The following is a 19,512-nucleotide window of genomic DNA, read 5'->3' as shown; positions in this document are numbered from 1 at the left end:
AGTTAGGGGGGAATGAATGAAATTTACAATTGTACATTTAATGTGGTTCATTTATATTTTTTAGTAATTGTTTGATTAGTTATACAAAATCAAATGAAAAAAATGAAAATGGATTATTATTTTTAAACATTAAAATAATGTATCGTAAATAAAAATATGGAATTTTCTTATCATTAATGTTTCTGTTTTTTTTCTTCCTTTTATGCTTTTTGTTTGTTTTTGTTTTGTAGCTCCAAATTTTATTATGTCACCACTCACACACACAGTAATAAAACGTATTTTATTGCAGGACAAAAAAAAAAAATTGTATCTGTAATTGTAAACTGATAATACAGTAATAATAATGTCTTCAAAAATATCAATTCATTCAAACCATTTCAGTGAGGGTTGAAAATTGTGGCTTTATGAGGCCGACAGAACCACATCATCTGCAAAAAGAAAGGCAGTAGTGCGACCACCAAATCAGACCCCACATTGCCTCAGCTGTACATAGAAATTCTGTCCATGAGATTATGAACAAAGCGAAGCCTTGGCGGAGTCACTGGAAATGAATTCAACTTACTGCAATGCGGACCAAATTCTGACACTGAAAAAGAAAAGTATTTGGTTTCACATGATTAAAAAGGTGGAAAACAGATGTAATTCCCCCTTGTATTCTTGAAAATAAAGAAGTGATATAGTAGTTTTAAACATTCAAATCATGTCAATTAAGTAAATGCAAACGGTTTCTTTTTTCTCAGTGAATGGTGACCGAAGAGGCGGTCGAACGCCTTATCTAAGTCTGCTAAACACGTGTACTGGTCGGGCGAACTTCAATGCACCCCCGAGGATCCTGCTGAAGGTGAAGAGCGGATCCGCTGGACAAATACTGCACTGCTCCTCCAGAATCAGGGATACAAAAATCCTGATAGACCCCACTCTGCAAAACCCATGAACCGACATTGCCAGGGAGGCTGAGCAGGGTGATCCACCCCAAATAACTGGAACACCCTCCGGCCCCTCTTCTTAAAATGGTTGCCCACCACCATGGTCTGCCGATCCAGAGGCACTTTTCCCGATGTTGTAGAGGCGTTTCAAACGGGACAGCTCCTTAACATCCAGAGCTTTTAGGAACTCTGGCCAGATTTTGCACCTCCCTGGCTCCCTACTACCGAGGAGCATTTACCTACCATGGTGACCTCAACACCAGAGATAGGAGAGACCACCTCAGAGTCACTCAACTCATCTTCCTCCAAGGAAGCCATGTCAGGGAAATGAAGGAGGTCTTCGAAGTATTCTGCCCAGCGACTCACAACATCCCTAGTCAAGGTCAGAAGAACCCCATCTCCATTAGTCACAGTTCCGATGAGATGCCGAATGGTCGTTATATCCAGGCAGAATACTGGTGTGTAATAGTGTTTATAACCGAAAGTGGTATTGTATCATTTTATTGACACTACATTTGACATGAGAAAAACTGAAAAGTTTACAGAAGCTTTAAAATATGTGGCATTCACCATATTCAGTCCTATTTTCTTTTCCTCATAAATGCCATGAATATATGGTTCTTGCTCAAGATAATTACCAACACTGGCCAAAAAGTACTCACTTCAAGCTAAATTCATATTAAAGTGAAATGTATATACAGCATAGGCCGGATGGGATTTTTAAATAGCAAACTCAAGACCTACCTGATGAGTCTTAATCGAGCAATTATGGGTTTTTCTCTTTATATAAACTTGTTTCTTTTACTTTGGTCTGCAGATTATTTAAACGAATGTATTGAGTACTGTAATCTGTTTTATGGTGTAATTTTTATAGGTCTTGATTCACCCTTTGTCTTCTAATTATCTTTATAGTTGTTTTATACAATTTTATGACTCTTGCTCTTATCACTCTCATTTTGCATGATATGTGATGATAGTGATACATTTGATTAAGTTCAACTTTTTTCGATTACTCTCTTTCTTGATTTCATCTGTTCTTAGCACTCCTTACTCTTCTTCAAGTGTTTTCTCATCACTGGTGTTTCCTAACTGCTTTATCACGTGTGTGTGTGTGTTAATATGGACCTGTTTTGTTCCCATATAATGCGCTTTGTGTGATGTAAATGTATTTTTTTTAAGTATCTTTTTGAATAATTAAATGATTAATTGATTTAATTCAAGTAAAACAACTGCCATGTGATAAAAATTGTATTTCATTTATTGCCTGTTTTATTGTGACACAGCAGGAGATTAGAGAAATTTTTGCTTATGAGGGATTAAAGTGCAGTTCTGGGTTGATGCATCGTTAAATAACCTGTCACCTGCATAGGCAGGTGCTCTTTAACCATTGTTATTAGCTTACCTTATCTGATAAAATTGATTATAAAAGGAGGTATTCGTGCAAACGAGCGAGTATGAAACCAGACCGTTGTTAGTGCATGTCACCATGAAAGCGTCAACAAGTTTACGAGTGCGTCTGCCAGCATTGGTGTTAGTGTTAGAAGTCGTCATCCTGGCTCTATATGCTGTCTTTGTCACTTATGACGACAACGCCAACGCCAAGCTGCAAAACAACCAGACCAACCCGATGGACAACAGCGTGTATCGCGACTATCCTTTCTTCGCCGACGTCCAAGTGATGATCTTCGTAGGCTTCGGCTGCCTGCTGGCCTTCTGCCGATTCTATGGCTTCAGCGGAATGGTCTTCAACTTTCTCACGGCCACCTTTGCCATCCAGTGGGCTATCATCGTCCAAGGCTTCTTCCAGTTTTACCACGATGGTAAAATTCACCTGGGCGTCATCAACCTGCTGTATGCGGAGTTTGCGTGCGCCGTGGTGCTCATCTCCTTTGGGGCCGTGCTTGGGAAGACCAGTCCGGTGCAGCTCCTGGTGATGGCTTTGCTGGAGATCCCCGTGTTTGCCGTGACAGAGTGGGCTGTATTGAAATACATCCGCATAAATGATGCCGGTGGCAGCATTCTCATTCACTTGTTTGCCTGCTACTTCGGTCTCGGCGTGACATTTGTGCTGTACCGCCCAGCCCTCAATAACGGCCACTCCAAAGAAGTCACCAGCTACCATTCGGACATCCTCTCTGTCATGGGAACCTTGTTCCTCTGGGTGTTCTGGCCCTCATTCAACTCTGCGCTCACCTTAAAAGGTGACGATCAACACAGGGCAATCCTGCACACTTTTATTGGCCTGAGCTCGTCCACCCTCACCGCCTTCGCGCTTTCCGCAGTGTTCAATAAGAGAGGCAAGCTGACAATGGCCGACATCCAGAACGTGACTTTGGCAGGTGGTGTGACAGTTGGAGCGTCAGTGGACATGATGATTTCTCCTTCGGCTGCCTACGCTTTGGGCATCATGGGCTGCACTGCTTGTTTTTTTGGATACAAGTACCTCAGCCCCTTTTTAGCACGACGCATGAAGATCCAGGACCAGTGCGGCATCCACAATCTGCACGGACTCACGGGCCTCATTTCATCCACAGCTGGAATCTGCGCCATCCTGCTCGCCACTGAGGAAACCTACGGACCCAGCTTGTACCAGCTCTTTTCCCACCGCGCTCCGCCTGAGGGAGATCCAAAGCTGCTGGAGCTTCAGATGCTGATCCCCGGGTTGAAGCCAGGCTTGGGGCGAACGGCGCAAGAGCAGGCCCTGTACCAAGTGGCAGCGATCTTTTCCACCATTGCGGTTTCGACTGTTGGCGGGCTGCTGACTGGTTTGGTCTTGACGCTGCCATGCATGGCTTCCCCATCCGATGAGGACTGTTTTGATGATGAGGTGTTCTTTGATATGCCTTCAGATTTTTATGGAGTGGAACATATCAAGAACTCTATAACCTGCAATGATGTTGATGTCCATAAATCAAATTAGCTCCATGAAGTCAAAGGTCTGAGCATCCACACCAATGCTTCACTGCAATTGTTTATATACATGTGAGTCATTCAATGTGTGATCTTCTGATAGGTGATTGTATGTTATCAATCATTATGACTGTTATTTCTATTTATTAAACACATTTTAAAAAGAGGGAAGGTGCAAATTCCTTTTTTAAATACCTACACATAGAACAACATATCTTCCTGGTACAAGTCATCCATAATGTTGCTCAACAAATGTTTACCAAATTTTTAATCACAGATGCAAATAATCCTTTCTAGGTATTTTTGGCCGCTGATTCCAAATCTGTGGTCGTCTTTTTCCTCTACAATATCACGTTTTAATAAAAATGAAAAATAAAAATAATATAAAAAGTCATATAGTCATATATTTAGTCATATTTATGAATTAAAGTTTAGGTTCAGCAACATCTGAATTTTTTTGTGTCAAATGTCATACCTACGCATGGTAAAAGCCATATTGCGCAAGCTTTTATAGGTTAAACTTAACTTAACCAGTGTAGAGTTTAAATACTCACACAGTTTGAAGGTAGTGTGGTGGATTGTCCACAGAAATGTCACTTCAATCATCAGTAGCCCATTTCCTTTGATGAAAAGCGGCTGCTTATCATCTGCTTCTGGGAGGTAACACCACTGTGTGAGATAATAATGTACACTTTGGCACCTGACCTACAAATTAAAATTGACTGTTGAAAAGGTGAATTGTACTGCCACTCAAGTGAGGTCATTGATTAGATTAGCGCAAGAACAATCAGCAAGTTTTTAATAAAAGTACAAACACTGATGTAATTTGGCTGTGAATTTTACTTGGCTAGTGACTTTCCATCATTAACCCATGATTGGGCTACCACCATATCGAACATGTATGCTTCTTTGCCAACCAAGTGCACCAAAACCATCAACAATGCAGTCAGGGCAGAAGACAATGCCAATCATACAGTATTTGAGAGCAGTGACAAGTTTGAAACCTCGGCCTCCAATCACCAGGTGGCACTGTTGTTCATTGTTTTAATGCAGTCCTTTAAGAGACTGAACTAGGCATGTTTTTTTTCTTTTTAAATAACTGCTCTTAACAGGTCACTGATAGTGTAGTGGTACACACGCCTGAGTTGTGTGCGGGCAGCGTGGGATCGTTTCCCGCTCAGTGACGGTGTCTGTGTGTGCCCTGCGACTGGCTGGCGACCAGTTCGGGGTGTAGTCTGCCTTCACCCATTGACAGCTGGGATAGGCTCCAGCACCTCCCTGCGACCCTGTATAGGATAAGCGGTTTGGAAGATGCCATGCCATAACTGCTCTTTACACTCCAAGTAGCCTACGTGATGTAACTGATACCACACAATCGATGCGGAACTCAATAATAACAGTTTCATGCTTCATGCTTGTATTGATGACTTTTCTAAGGACAACAGCATTTCTGTCATTGATATGGAGACCCCCACAGACTTACTTGAGCAGCCTTTAATGTTTAATATTTTTTGTCATCTCTCATCCACCTCTCCACTTCACAGTTGAACACTGAAGTATCAACACATTATATGTTTAAAGCAACAGTAAAGGGATAAAACCTTCCTCGGAAAGAATCTTGTGGCAATAGTGCTATTGCCATCACCTGCAGAATATCCAATGTTTAACCAGGTTGATGGATTACACACATGACAAGTACCCTTGTATTTCCCCATCACACTGCAGTATTTTTGAATGACGATGAACTTAGATAGGGAAACAATTATCAGCAAAAATAATGTTTTCACAACCGTATTTACACCATTTACACAAAAAAAAATCATTAACTGAGCATGATTTTATAGAGTGCCCAAATTCCATCCAAACAAATCATGTAAATTTGATCTCCTTTCATGATGTTGCTTGAAGAAAAATATGCTTTAGTAGGCACAATATGTTCTGAACACTTACATTCAGCTAACTTGTTTTTTTTTACATTTAATCAACATTTTTGTGCTTATTTTGTCAAGTCAAATTAAATCGAATTTAGCTTACATTGGTGAAACGAAATTTCAAGACGAATCAAACTCCACACAGGAAGACCGGAGTCAGGATTTAAGCCCACAAACATTGAACTGTGAGACAGTCATGCTAAGCAGTCAGCCATGTAAACTAGATGCTGTTCAATTTGTGTTGTGTTTGTTGCAGGTACCAGCATTCATTCACCATTGATACTGGCGCTCCCTGTGGCTGTGGGCTGTCTTTCCTCTCAGCGTGGATGAGCTCCCCTTGGGGACTCTTTTCTCATATGGTTCCTCTGTCCCTTGCCATGTCTTTTTAAACATATTTTATCGGGTCGTGTGTATGTGTGTGTTTTGTGTGTGTGCGTGAGTGTGTGTGAGTGCAGGTGTTCTTGTGGTTATGTGTCTTTGTGTATGTTGGGAGGTAGGGAGAGATGGAGCGTGTCTTCTTTTTATGTTGTATTTTGGATGTTTTTATTGCACAGCACTTTGAGTTGCATTTTTATGTATGAAAAGTGCTATATAAATAAAATTTGTTTTGATTTGATTCTATCATCAATTTAAACTTATTTAATATTTTAGATAGTAAAAGACACTTAAAACATGAAGTGGACAAAATTGACTCATTTAATACAGTAGCACAAATTTTTCAAAAGGTTAACATTCTCAAGTATAAGAATTTAATAAATACTTTACTGTATCAACCTCCAAACCAAATATCATAACTGTATGAATAACTACAACAAAATGCATTTTAAATATTAGCACACCTTGATGCTGGACTGAAAAACTTCAACGATGGTTCTCACAAAATAACATGATACACAACACAATAAAAAAAGATGAGAAGTGAGTCAACTTATTACAAAACAAAAGGTATGTATTATCTTAGCACATGTTAACAAAGACGGGTGACTGGAATGTGGGCTGGGCTGGATGGAGCTCCCTTATTGATTAGATAAACTATTAGATCACCAGCTCTGACTTAAACGATTAGATAACATACCTTAGATCAGGGGTCACCAACATTTTTTAAACTGAAAGCTATTTCTTGGGTACTAATAATTGTGAAGACTACCACTTTGATACACACTTCTGAAATGACAAATATCCTCAAATTACCATTATTTATTATGAATAAACTGTTGTCATTTAGAACTAGTGAAATTCAGCGATGTCAAGATATTAATCATAACTATAGTCTTACAATAATATCAACAATGTGTTCGCAAGGTAGGCAACAGATAAATATCAATATGCAACATTCATTCATTCATTCATTATCCCTACCGCTTATCCTCACAAGGGTCGCGGGCGTGCTGGAGCCTATCCCAGCTGTCTTCGGGCAGTAGGCGGGGGACACCCTGAATCGGTTGCCAGCCAATCGCAGGGCACACAGAGACAAACATCCGCACTCACAATCACACCTAGGGGCAATTTAGACAGTCCAATCAACTTACCATGCATGTTTTTGGAATGTGGGAGGAAACCGGAGTACCCGGAGGAAACCCACGCAGGCACGGGGAGAACATGCAAACTCCACACAGGGAGGCCGGAGCCGGGATCGAACCCACGACTTCTGAACTGTGAGGCGGACGTGCTAACCAGTCGACCACCGTGCCCAATATGCAACACTTTATTTCAATTCATATCCACGAGTGTTTACATTTTGAAACGATTGCTTCAATGATTCTTCAAAATTCCCAGGAAATCACAATGTGCCATCACCGTTGACCTAAATTTTATTTTCAAAACAGGCCATACATGTGAGCTTTAGGGGCTACCTGGTGCCTGTGGTTGTGTTAGTGACCTCTGATTCAGACAGTCACAAACTATGGTAGGGAAGATTTTGTAAACTCTTAAGATTTTAACTACAGTAGCCTACTTAGCTATAAAAGCAGTAGTAGCTGTTATTCCTTCTCTTTAGAATATTAAATCCTCACTAAGCTTATCTAGGTCAAGTGGATATTGAAGTAATTTTAACTCTAACATTCTCACAGCTTTGCTGGCAACTAATCCATTCAGGTACTTAAGTTGTGTGTACACGTTGTCACTTTTTGAACATTCAAGTTTAGTTTGTACGTCAGGTGCCAAAGCATACTGTACATTATCATCGCACACAGTGGTATCACCTTCCATAAGCAGATAAGCAGCCACTTTTCATCTAAAGAAGTAGGCTACTGTTGATCAAAGTGACATTTCTGTGTAAAATTACGCATACAATCTTCAAACTGTGCGCATATACACTCTACACTGCTCTTCTGCCTCTTTTTACTGTACATAGTTTCAATAATAAAAACTGATCACTCCTGAGTTCATCTCAAACGATGTGTCGTATAAAAATTGCTGACGAATACCAGGAAATATGTTGTAGGATGTATAGGTGTTTGGAGGAAAAAAAGTTGGCACCGTTACTTTTTAAAAATGTATTAAATAAATACAAATAACAGTCATAATGATTGATAACATGCAATCACCAAAAGCAAAAGATCACACACTGAATGACTCACATTTATATAAACAATTGCAGTGAAGTGTGTCTCCTCAGACGTTTGACTTCATGGCGCTAATTTATTTTTATGGACAACAACATCATTGCAGGTTATAGAGTTCTTGAAATGTTCCACTCCATAAAAATCTGAAGGCATATCAAAGAACACCTCATCGTCAAAACAGTCCTCATCAGATGGGGAAGCCATGCATGGCAGCGTCAAGACCAAACCAGTCAGCAGCCCGCCAACAGTAGAAACCGCAATGGTGGAAAAGACCGCTGCCCCCTGGTACAGGGCCTGCTCTTGCGCCGTTCGCCCCAAGCCTGGCTTCAACCCGGGGATCAGCATCTGAAGCTCCAGCAGTTTTGGATCTCCCTCAGGCGGAGCGCGGTGGGAAAAGAGCTGGTACAAGCTGGGTCCGTAGGTTTCCTCAGTGGCGAGCAGGATGGCGCAGATTCCAGCTGTGGATGAAATGAGGCCCGTGAGTCCGTGCAGATTGTGGATGCCGCACTGGTCCTGGATCTTCATGCGTCGTGCTAAAAAGGGGCTGAGGTACTTGTATCCAAAAAAACAAGCAGTGCAGCCCATGATGCCCAAAGCGTAGGCAGCCGAAGGAGAAATCATCATGTCCACTGACGCTCCAACTGTCACACCACCTGCCAAAGTCACGTTCTGGATGTCGGCCATTGTCAGCTTGCCTCTCTTATTGAACACTGCGGAAAGCGCGAAGGCGGTGAGGGTGGACGAGCTCAGGCCAATAAAAGTGTGCAGGATTGCCCTGTGTTGATCGTCACCTTTTAAGGTGAGCGCAGAGTTGAATGAGGGCCAGAACACCCAGAGGAACAAGGTTCCCATGACAGAGAGGATGTCCGAATGGTAGCTGGTGACTTCTTTGGAGTGGCCGTTATTGAGGGCTGGGCGGTACAGCACAAATGTCACGCCGAGACCGAAGTAGCAGGCAAACAAGTGAATGAGAATGCTGCCACCGGCATCATTTATGCGGATGTATTTCAATACAGCCCACTCTGTCACGGCAAACACGGGGATCTCCAGCAAAGCCATCACCAGGAGCTGCACCGGACTGGTCTTCCCAAGCACGGCCCCAAAGGAGATGAGCACCACGGCGCACGCAAACTCCGCATACAGCAGGTTGATGACGCCCAGGTGAATTTTACCATCGTGGTAAAACTGGAAGAAGCCTTGGACGATGATAGCCCACTGGATGGCAAAGGTGGCCGTGAGAAAGTTGAAGACCATTCCGCTGAAGCCATAGAATCGGCAGAAGGCCAGCAGGCAGCCGAAGCCTACGAAGATCATCACTTGGACGTCGGCGAAGAAAGGATAGTCGCGATACACGCTGTTGTCCATCGGGTTGGTCTGGTTGTTTTGCAGCTTGGCGTTGGCGTTGTCGTCATAAGTGACAAAGACAGCATATAGAGCCAGGATGACGACTTCTAACACTAACACCAATGCTGGCAGACGCACTCGTAAACTTGTTGACGCTTTCATGGTGACATGCACTAACAACGGTCTGGTTTCATACTCGCTCGTTTGCACGAATACCTCCTTTTATAATCAATTTTATCAGATAAGGTAAGCTAATAACAATGGTTAAAGAGCACCGGTCCATCCAGGTGACAGGTTGTTTAGCACTGTATCAACCCAGGGGCTGCACTTTAATCCCATACCATAAGTGGAAAATTCTCTCCTCTCCTGCTGTGTCACAATAAAAAAGGTAAAAAAAGAAAATACAATTGTCATTACCCAGCAATTATTTAACTTGAAGTCAATCAATGAACCTTTTTTTTTTTATTCAGTATAATACTTTTTATACAAAAATACAAGAAAACAGGGTCACCTCGACTTTTAACACACACATGCACATGACTGCACGCACACACACGGCAGTATGTCTGATCTTGATAAAACGGTCAGGAAACACCAGTAATGAGAAAACACTTGGGGCAGAGTAAGACTGAAAAGAGAACTAAGAACATAATCACAGACTTAACTGAACGTTCATGTACAGTATTGATCCGTCACTATTCACACAGTTAATTTCTCAAAACGTTAGTGATAAGAGCAAGAGTAATAAGAATTATACAAAATAATAATAATGATAATAAACCAATTTAAGATATTAAACTACTCAATGAATCCCTTTATATACATCAAATATCAGTGGTCAACTGCAAATTTTAATCACAGATGGCTTTATGTGTACCTAAAGGTATTTTTGACACTGATTTCAAAAATATCTTTACATTTTTTCTAGTACATCAAGTTTTGAGATATTTTCATTTTTCTATAAAAGCAGATTTTACCATGCATTGTAATTTATTGTTATGATGTTTCAGAAGAAAATCCGCCTGTTTCTTGAATTTAAACCTTAATTCATAAATATTACAGAATACATGACTATATTGCAAATTACATTACTGTTATTATTATTATGAAAAACTGATGTGCTAGAGAAAAACAACAAAGATGATTGACCAATTTAAGTGTATAAAACTCACAATATAGAATATTAGATATTATAAAGCAAGACCATTTTGATTTCATCACATTTTTTTCTGAAATTTGTACTGGTAGCCAAGTCGGGTCAGTGTCAGTGAACTTCGGGTGGCCAGTCTCGTGGTAGTTCCGGGACAGCGGGCCATTAGCACCAAGGACTGCAACAAATTTTTGATCAACAGTGCCATCTTCTGATTGGAGGTTGACACTTCAAACCTGTCACGGCTCCTCTCAAACATGATTGGCGTAGTCTTCTGCACGCTCTGCATTATCGATGGTTTTGGTGCGCTTGTTTTGCACAGAAGCATACACATCCGACACAGTGGCAGCTGAATGCACGTTTCCTTTGTCTTCCTCACCCAACTCGTTCGACTGAAACACGACTGAGTAGTGAATCTGAGGAGAGCTGCAAGCAGGCTTGGTCTTAGGGGCCTTTAGGGCCAGGTTGGCATAACAGTCTGTGGTTTGTGGCTGAAAAGAGAAAGAAATAAGATCTCAATGTAATAGCCTCACATAATGTTCTTGATTATTGTCTGGTATTTATATGTATCTATTTACGATACATTACATAGCACTGCTTTATTTTTAACTGCATGTTTACAATTGAAGGGCAATATTTATGTTGGGCTAAGTTGCTTTTCATTGTTTCTGCAGTAAAGTTTGATTCTACTGTGTTTTAATCCATTCTTTAAAGAGTGGGTAGATATGTGAACAGTGGCCATAGAGTCCAGTTCTTTGATTTCTTTTCTAATGTGATTGTCTTCAAATTTCTCTGTTACTTTCCTTTTTACTGTACTGTGGATGGTACCCTTATATCCTTGCTGTCAAAGCATGTAATGATAGCATATCCAATGGTTTTACATATGTTAAACATCAAAATAAAAACCTGCGAGTCAGAGTTTGAGCCCAGTTGATCCCACAGAGGTGACGAACTGACTGTCAAGTGTGCAGGATTTACTGGAGAAATTGCAGTTGTACCTGCGGACGTATGGACGAAATACTGAAAGCCAAAACAAATTCATAATGCAAGAGGAAATTTCCGAAATTCACTTACTAGCTTGCATGCAGCTGACGTTCCCATATATTGGATTATGTTCCATCTGGCGAAGACTCTGACTAAAACCGCAAATAAAAGGAGGTTTGATTTCTTTTCAATCGAGCAATGGAGTTTTAGAAGTACAAACATCCTATAATCTTTGGATCAGGGAAAATGTAAATACCTTTGTCTTAGCCTTGAACAACAACTTTTTTTCTCTAGTGAAGCATACAGAAGAACAAGTCAAATATTAGATGACTAAAATACATTTCTTCAACTGATTTAAAGCCAAAGAAACTGATTACCTGAGCGACATAATTTTAAAACACAGAAAGTAATATTGCAAAACAATGACAGTACCAGTAGTCCACTGGTCACCCAGAATAAAGGTGACATATAAAGGGGATTACAACCTTGGAAAAGAGAGGACAGAAATACATTGATTATGGATTTATTACATCGGCAAAACTTTCAAAATATAATTATAGCAGTAAATGAAAAATGAAAAATAATAGCATTAAGAGTGAGCATGTAGGAACACCGAGACAGGATGCCGTCCAGCCTAGCTAAATTGCGGACAAGTTTCTGGTCTCGGTAGACGCCATGCAAATAAATATTTGACTTGTCTTTATTATTTCTTGGATAACCTATTGCTTAATGTCGCCAAGTGCTGTGATGAACTTTTGCTTTTTTAAAAATGAGCAACATTGTGTCAACAGTGACCCACATATTAACCATTTGAGACACGTGGCACACTTCAATATGGAAAGTACAGGGTGATAAAGGTCAACTCAATCATGCATCTACCAATTCAGTATATAATATTGTTCGAAGTAAACTAACAAATCTCTGATCGTGTCAATCTAAACCGAGCATCGTAATCTTCGTAAAAGCAGAACTAATGCTACAGCTCTTGTATTAGATCTGTGCGTTAAGAAGTGTTGAGGGTGTATCATAATATAGATATATAATATCTATTTTAAGACTTACCGTCTGGGATTGTCCTATTAGAACAGTTATTCATGTTGATGATTCTCTGATCACAGACAGACAGTTTACTCGCGCTCACTTTGAACAGTGACTCACAAGCAGCTGTTGTCGTCTTAAGTGGCATGCTATCCAAAAGAAAAAAAGACACTGTTAGATGCACAGGATGTGCACTTTTGCAGAAAAACCACAGGCTGATAATAACACCATGTCAAAAAGTAGAAAAGGTGTAAAATTGTAATGATTTACAAGCTCAAGAAAGGTAGCTGCAAAAAAAGCCTGATTGAAATAAAACATTGTTTTCAGCAGAACCTGCTCAGACAGACATATTTTCGAACTTCAAAGGTTGACAGCCAGGAGGGTAATTCTCATATGCCAGAAGACATATGGTATCTAAATGTTTTTTTATTTTATTTTAGTTTTACTGGTGTGATACTTGGGCAGCAGAGTGCAAATGTGGTCAACATGTATGCATCACAGTTCTGAAGATGGGGGTTTGAATCCAGGCTCCGGCCTTCCTGTGTATAGTTAGCATGTTATCCTTGTGTGTGCATGTTTTTTTTCTAGGTACTCTGGCTTCCTCCCACATTTCAAAATCATGCATGTTAGACTCATTTCGGTGGATTGACGTTTTCATGTTTGATTACCAGAGTATTTTGGGGTGGCAGGAAGTGATTGGCTATACCACTGACTTTAACTGAAAGGGATGACAAAAACTTGTTGTGTTTGTTGTTTTTCAGTTGGCTTTTAAGCAAAACACAGCCTGCTAGGTTACATCAGTCCTGCGGCACACTCTCCGTTTTACCGTCAAAAGAGCATGCTTGTGCCATTAATCAAAGCAAAAGAGAAGTAAATTAATTAGCCAATTGTGTTAACTATGGCCAAATTTCCACAGTAAATAATATTTGAAAAATCCGCGAATAGGTATCCTCGGGTACCGAACCGCGAGTATGGGGGGCCGTCTGTATTCTGCCAAGATATTACAAATTTCTGGCCCCACCCCCCACCTCCTCCAAGGATAGTCAATGGGCGGGTCTAACCTCTCTTAGCCACGCCCCTTTCAACCGCGTCTCCCTTTTCTGCAGAACGCTGATGTGTAACTAACTTCAGTCTGCAAGCACACCGAAAAAATGTTCACTTTTGGATCAAAAGTGCTGCTACTGCTCCTCCTGTCTTTCCCCTGCGGCTTGATATCCATGGGTAAGTTAATTTTAGATCGCGTGTTGCCGTGTTGTTTCTTTTGTGCTGTTAAAATGTGACTTAGACAGCCAAACATATCGACGTGGCATATTTCCCATGAGAAGATGTGAAGCACGTCTGCTGTGTCCATTCCAAGCTACTTTTCTTCATTAACTGAAACTACAAACTTCATAGCTATTGCTCGCCTACAGTCAAAGTTTTCAATTGCTCGTTTGGAATGAATGAAAGTTATCGACATCAGTTACTCGTGAGGCTTTATCGCATGCGTGGTCACGCAGAGTTGAATTTATTCGCCAGCAAGGAAGCAGATGTTTTATATGCGTCCGTTTTAATTTGAAGTGTGTGAATGTATATCAACACTCCGTGCTCACGCCTGATGGGACACGTCACCATAGGTTAAACGCTAACTTGTATTTGGAGCGTTGTCTGACGTCATAGGTCAAGTTGCCCCATTCTGCCGCTGTGTAAATGTCCATAGGAATTGCTCAAATGAGGATCTGTCTAAATACTGCCTTTCTAAAGTGGATTGAATAATTGCGATTCAATGAATTTTCATTGTGTAATTTGGTCGCAGTTTTTAAAGACTTGCTCTGGCAATACAACTAATAAGCTTTCCAGAAGCGTATAGTGACGGGGTGCCATTGAAACATTTGTGATTATTAATTTGTTCAATAAATTGATTGTCGCATGTTGGTGTCATATTATGAATTAAATACCATGGTTCATGCACTACGCATGTCTGCGGAGCGACAAATCTGCCTGCCTGCGTCTTGATTAAATACACCAAAATCGTGTTATACCACCTGTTCTGCAAAATAGACCACCTTTTAGTCAGTATAAAATTTAGTCTACATTTTGCAGATGCGGCGGAGGGCATGACAGAAACACCCAGTGAGGTGTCGCGAGTCTACCAAATTAACAAACACACTGAAGTTGCCCCGCCACAAAAATGAAGATGCGCTCGTTTTTACGCCAAGCGCAAAGTACTTTCTTTCACCAAAATAAACAGGTGTGTTGGGGCAAGGCTGCTTTGTGCGCCGGCACGCCCAGACAGGAGCAACGCCGCTACATGCTGACTAAATTTGCCCTGGCACGAAAATGAAGTTCCACCCATTAGCGCACAGTGCAAGTCTACCAAAATAGGGCCCCACACTGAAAAAAATGTGTTGAATTACTCAATTTTAATTTATCGAGTTGTTGCGAAAAATACAATCATTTGGGTCCAGTTAAATAAACATTTTATCTGCATCCAGTTGATTTTATTTTGTGCAACCACTTGAAGAAATAAAATTGAGTAAATTCAACACAACCTTTTTTCAGTGTCGGTCTTGATATATCAGGGCAAACAAAATTACAAGTTTTAAATCAGATTTCCTCTTGTCTTTATTGTCGTGCAGGCCGAGTGTCCGCCAGTACTGAATCTGCTGAGGACATTGACCCAGACGCATCTGTCGATGAGGAGGAAGAAGATGAAGAAGAAGAGATGCCAGTTGAGGAAGATCAGATCCAAAGCTCGGTATGTAAGATAAATAAAAATTGAGCTGCATTATTTTCCAGTGTACCTTTAATGTCACGTGTTGCATGTCAGGAAGGAGATGACGACGACGACTCTGAAGGTGACGAAAAGTTGTTAACATCTCACGCTGATGCCGACACAACTATCGTTTTCACAACAGGAGAAGGTGAGTCCGATTTGGGGTTTTTTTTTTTGGTTCATCAATGCACTCTAATACTCATCTACTTGCATAAATGAATACTTTAGAGTTTCCTGCCAATGAAATTGTGAGGTTCCTGGTGGGTTTCACCAACAAGGGAAGTCAGGATTTCACCGCTGAGTCCTTGGAGGCCTCCTTCCGTTATCCCCAGGACTTCCAGTTCTACATTCAGAATGTAAGTCGGAACCACCATCAAACATCCCAGCACGTTTTTTTTTTGCATTGCAAGTTCACTCCATCATAGTTATTTATATCTGCCTGTGAATTATATTGGGTCCATTAATACTGTATATACTCAAACTGGTAAGAACAGTACAATACAGTAGGCACACATGCACTAATGTGAGGCAATAGAAGAGTTTATCCAATAATGTGCCTTTACAAACCAAATGACGCCCTGTCATCAGGCAAGTTCTTTATATTGTAATTTGCTGTGATGTAGACAGTATTGTATTAAGATATAAAGCGCCCGCCAGTGTGATGCACTGCAGTCCTACACGATTGTAAACTGCAACCTCATTAATAAACATATTACAATATTACAATGCAACCTCATTGATAAACATATTACAATACCTTTCTGACAATATCAATCCAAGCTCTTTAGATTGTAAAAGTGTGACTAATGTGGTGTATTATCATTATGGAATAACTAATATTCCTTCATTACCAACTGGGAAAATGAATTATTTTTTCAAGTTGTTTGTATTAATTATATGAAAGAATCTCTGCCTGAATGTTTTGAACTCCTGTTTTGATCCCAGCAAAATCATGTTGTTGAATAGTGGCTGTACAGGAGTTCAATTTCCAACACGATGTTATTTTATATACAGCAATCTCGTGAATGGCTTCAATAAACGATCACCAATCAGTATCGTATAACGGAAATTTTGAGTGACTGATGAGTTTGACGGAATGTACAAAGTCCCCTCTTAATAACTTTTATTTCATTGTGTAGTTCACAGCTTTGCCTCTGAGCACGGTGGTTCATCCGGGCGCGCAGGCCTCCTTCGAGTACTCTTTCATCCCAGCTCAGCCCATGGCCGGTCGTCCGTTTGGTCTCGTTATTCTCCTCAACTATCATAACGCTGAGGTTAGAGAGTACAGTATGTATTTGTCCATCGTGCCCATTCATTCCTGTTCCAGTCAAGAAGTTGTTTTGTGAGATTCCGTTTTGTTCTTTACACAACAACTTTGTCAGGTTTGTTAAAGTTAAAGTGGAAGTCAACCCAAACATATATTTTTCAAGAATATATTCTATGCAAGCCCACTATTCGAAGCAAGGAATTCTGATAAATACTGCATTTGTGGAATAAGAGTTAATCCACCCGTTTTCAGCCCATCTCTGGGGACGGCCATTTTGTCACTTCTGTTGACTGAAAATGACATCACAACTACTCAGGGCTCAGGTAACGGCCAATCACGGCTGACCTGTTTTGTGAAGCTGGGCCGTGATTGGTCGTTCCCTGAGCTCTGAGCAGTTGTGATGTCATTTTCAGTCGACAGAAGAGACAAAATGGCCATCCCCGGAGATGACTAAAAAGGGGTGGATTTTGCTGCTTAACTCTTATTCTACAAACACAATATTAATCAGAATGACGTGTTTCAACTTGTAGGCCTGCTGGGAACATATTGTGGAAAAATGTGTTTGGGTTGATTTCCTCTTTTAGCTCCAAAGATCTTACAAACCCTGACAGGTATGTTTAGCTTTATGTTATTTGTCATTTTTGTTTGGTTGAAATAAGTGATGCACTGATGACCACATTATCCCAAAAATCTCAGAAATTGCTCATTGCTTATACTGGTTGTTTGCAATTGTCCTGTAGGGCAGTATGTTTCAGACTGCCATTTACAACCAGACTGTCACCATCGTTGAGAAAGAAGAAGGACTGGATGGTGAAACGTAAGACATTCCTTTCTTGTCCTAGTCTGTAGATATTTGTTCATTGAATTTGAAAAGAAATGATGCTAGCCATATTTTTACATCTCGGCATCATGTCAACAACTCTGAAGTATTTCACACATAATGCCCACAGAGCCAGCTCCCATTTCCCCAAAGTGTTGTAGTACCAAACTGTAAAAGGAGGTGTGAAATTGGCCCAGGGACTGGAGTTATCTGATTTTTAGTGCAAGAAAATCCACAGAAACTCATCGTCTTGTTATGCCTCCCACCTCACAAAATCCTAAATCATGAGCTGCTTATGATGTGGACTTTCTGACCCTATACTATCATTTTTTTTATACCTACCTACTTCTTAATCCAAAATTATGGAATGTAATTATTAGATACATAAAAATGCCTATATTCTGAGTTAGGTGGAAATCCGCGGCTTCATTTTATTGACAAATACCAGAGGATAAACCTTGAAACCTTAACTGACGTAATTATGCTTATTGGTGGCAAAACAGAGTGTTTTCAATCAGACATATCTGAACCTGATGTAGTCTGAACCCTTTTGTTCAGTTTCCTTCTAAAATGTGATGAATGGAGCGTGTTTCCTGTGTGTGCTCTTTTCAAATCTATTTGTTCATGAAGTATGCTGCAGATATATTTCGACACACTCCATTTATCAACTTGGTGACTTGCTAAATTGCGTAATGAATGGCTTTAAACAGAGAGAACTGTTTCTTACACTTAGTGCAATGGACACACACCAATGACCATTTTGTCATCTAATTTAATATTATCTTGCAGAGTGTTTATGTACATCTTCCTTACCGGGCTGGTGGTGCTGATACTCTTTGCGATGTACCAGGTCCTGGAATCACGCACGGTAGGTGTTTTAAATCACCTATCAAATGGAGCTTTTAAAGGGGTAGTCTACCCAAAGATATTTTTTTCAAGAATGTGCTCTATGCAAGCCCACTAGTTGAAACAAGGCATTCCGATAAATTTTGCGTTTGTGGAATAAGAGTTTATCCACACGATTTCAGCCATCTATGGGGGCGGCCATTTTGTCAAGCGAGCTGTGATTGGTCGTTACCTGAGCCCTGAGGCAGTTGTGATGTCATTTTCAGTTGACAGAAATGACAAAATGGCCAGAGATGGCTAAAAACGGGTGGATTTTGCTGCTTAACTCATATTCCACAAGCGCAAAATTAATCAGAATGCCGTGTTTCAACTTGTGGGCCTGCTGGGAACATATTCTTGAAAAAATTATATTTGGGTTGATTTTCGCTTTAAGGTTGAAAACAATCCGATCAGAGTTGCTGGTTAAAGTCTGATTTGTTCAGATTTTGAATGTTGTTTTGAATTTTTCAATTCAGAGATTTTACTGGTACTCTACCGTGTGATTTGTTTCCTTGTGAAGGAATATAAGAAAGGCTGTGAATTTGTTTTTTCAGAAAAAGAGAATCTCAGTAAAGTTAGAGAAGGGCACTGGCGGGATGAGTGACGTGGATATCAGCTGGATTCCTCAGGAGACCCTCAATGCAATGAGTAGGTTCTTTTTACAGTTTTATTTCCTCTTTTATCTGTAACAGGAAATCCGTCTTGCAATTTGCATTGACATTCATTTTCCAAATTTCTGCTTTGTATCTTGCAGACAAAGCTTCCCCGAAAACCTCACCACGGAAACGAACCAAGCGGGCAGCTGGAGTGGATCAATAAAGCTGTTGCTTTCCCTTCAGTCAACATGAAGTCCATGAGGATTTCAAAGCTCATTTCCTCGCACATGTCCGACGCGTGATGGATAACAGTGTTTGGACTTCAATTTCTGCTCCGCTGCT

The 19,512-nt window shown here is 40.5% G+C and overlaps 2 protein-coding genes and 2 pseudogenes across 3 annotated transcripts; 2 read left to right on the top strand and 2 right to left on the bottom strand.

The window, feature by feature from the left end:
* The first annotated feature begins 2,400 nt into the window (after positions 1 to 2,400).
* On the top strand, positions 2,401 to 3,846 carry LOC147142304 (ammonium transporter Rh type B pseudogene; annotated as a pseudogene).
* Positions 3,847 to 8,247: 4,401 nt separating this feature from the next.
* Positions 8,248 to 9,849, bottom strand: LOC147142303 (ammonium transporter Rh type B pseudogene; annotated as a pseudogene).
* Positions 9,850 to 10,114: 265 nt separating this feature from the next.
* On the bottom strand, positions 10,115 to 12,959 carry LOC147142302 (uncharacterized). Its single transcript, XM_086040912.1, has 5 exons — positions 12,872 to 12,959; positions 12,066 to 12,099; positions 11,900 to 11,961; positions 11,732 to 11,823; positions 10,115 to 11,316 (listed from the first exon to the last, which is right to left on the bottom strand). Exons 1-5 carry the CDS (start codon positions 12,903 to 12,905, stop codon positions 11,077 to 11,079), a joined length of 462 nt encoding a protein of 153 aa, XP_085897038.1. The 5' UTR covers positions 12,906 to 12,959; the 3' UTR covers positions 10,115 to 11,076.
* Positions 12,960 to 13,238: 279 nt separating this feature from the next.
* Positions 13,239 to 19,512, top strand: LOC147142301 (translocon-associated protein subunit alpha-like). 2 transcript variants are annotated; one of them, XM_086041687.1, is made up of 10 exons: positions 13,239 to 13,257; positions 13,954 to 14,068; positions 15,466 to 15,584; positions 15,657 to 15,750; positions 15,831 to 15,958; positions 16,742 to 16,876; positions 17,610 to 17,686; positions 18,479 to 18,557; positions 19,129 to 19,222; positions 19,329 to 19,512. In XM_086041687.1, the coding sequence occupies exons 2-10, from the start codon at positions 13,999 to 14,001 to the stop codon at positions 19,391 to 19,393; spliced, it is 861 nt and encodes a 286-aa protein (XP_085897813.1). In that variant the 5' UTR covers positions 13,239 to 13,257; positions 13,954 to 13,998; the 3' UTR covers positions 19,394 to 19,512. The 2 variants fall into 2 exon arrangements, with proteins under 2 accessions (XP_085897813.1, XP_085897812.1); XM_086041686.1 differs by lacking the exon at positions 13,239 to 13,257 and having other exon boundaries at positions 13,889 to 14,068.

This window comes from Filicampus tigris, chromosome 9, assembly GCF_054856515.1.
Source record: "Filicampus tigris isolate MCC_2025a chromosome 9, RoL_Ftig_1.0, whole genome shotgun sequence".
In the NCBI taxonomy this organism is placed as follows: domain Eukaryota; kingdom Metazoa; phylum Chordata; class Actinopteri; order Syngnathiformes; family Syngnathidae; genus Filicampus; species Filicampus tigris.
Note: the sequence above shows the minus strand (reverse complement) of the source record. Positions and strands in the feature narration are given on the sequence as shown.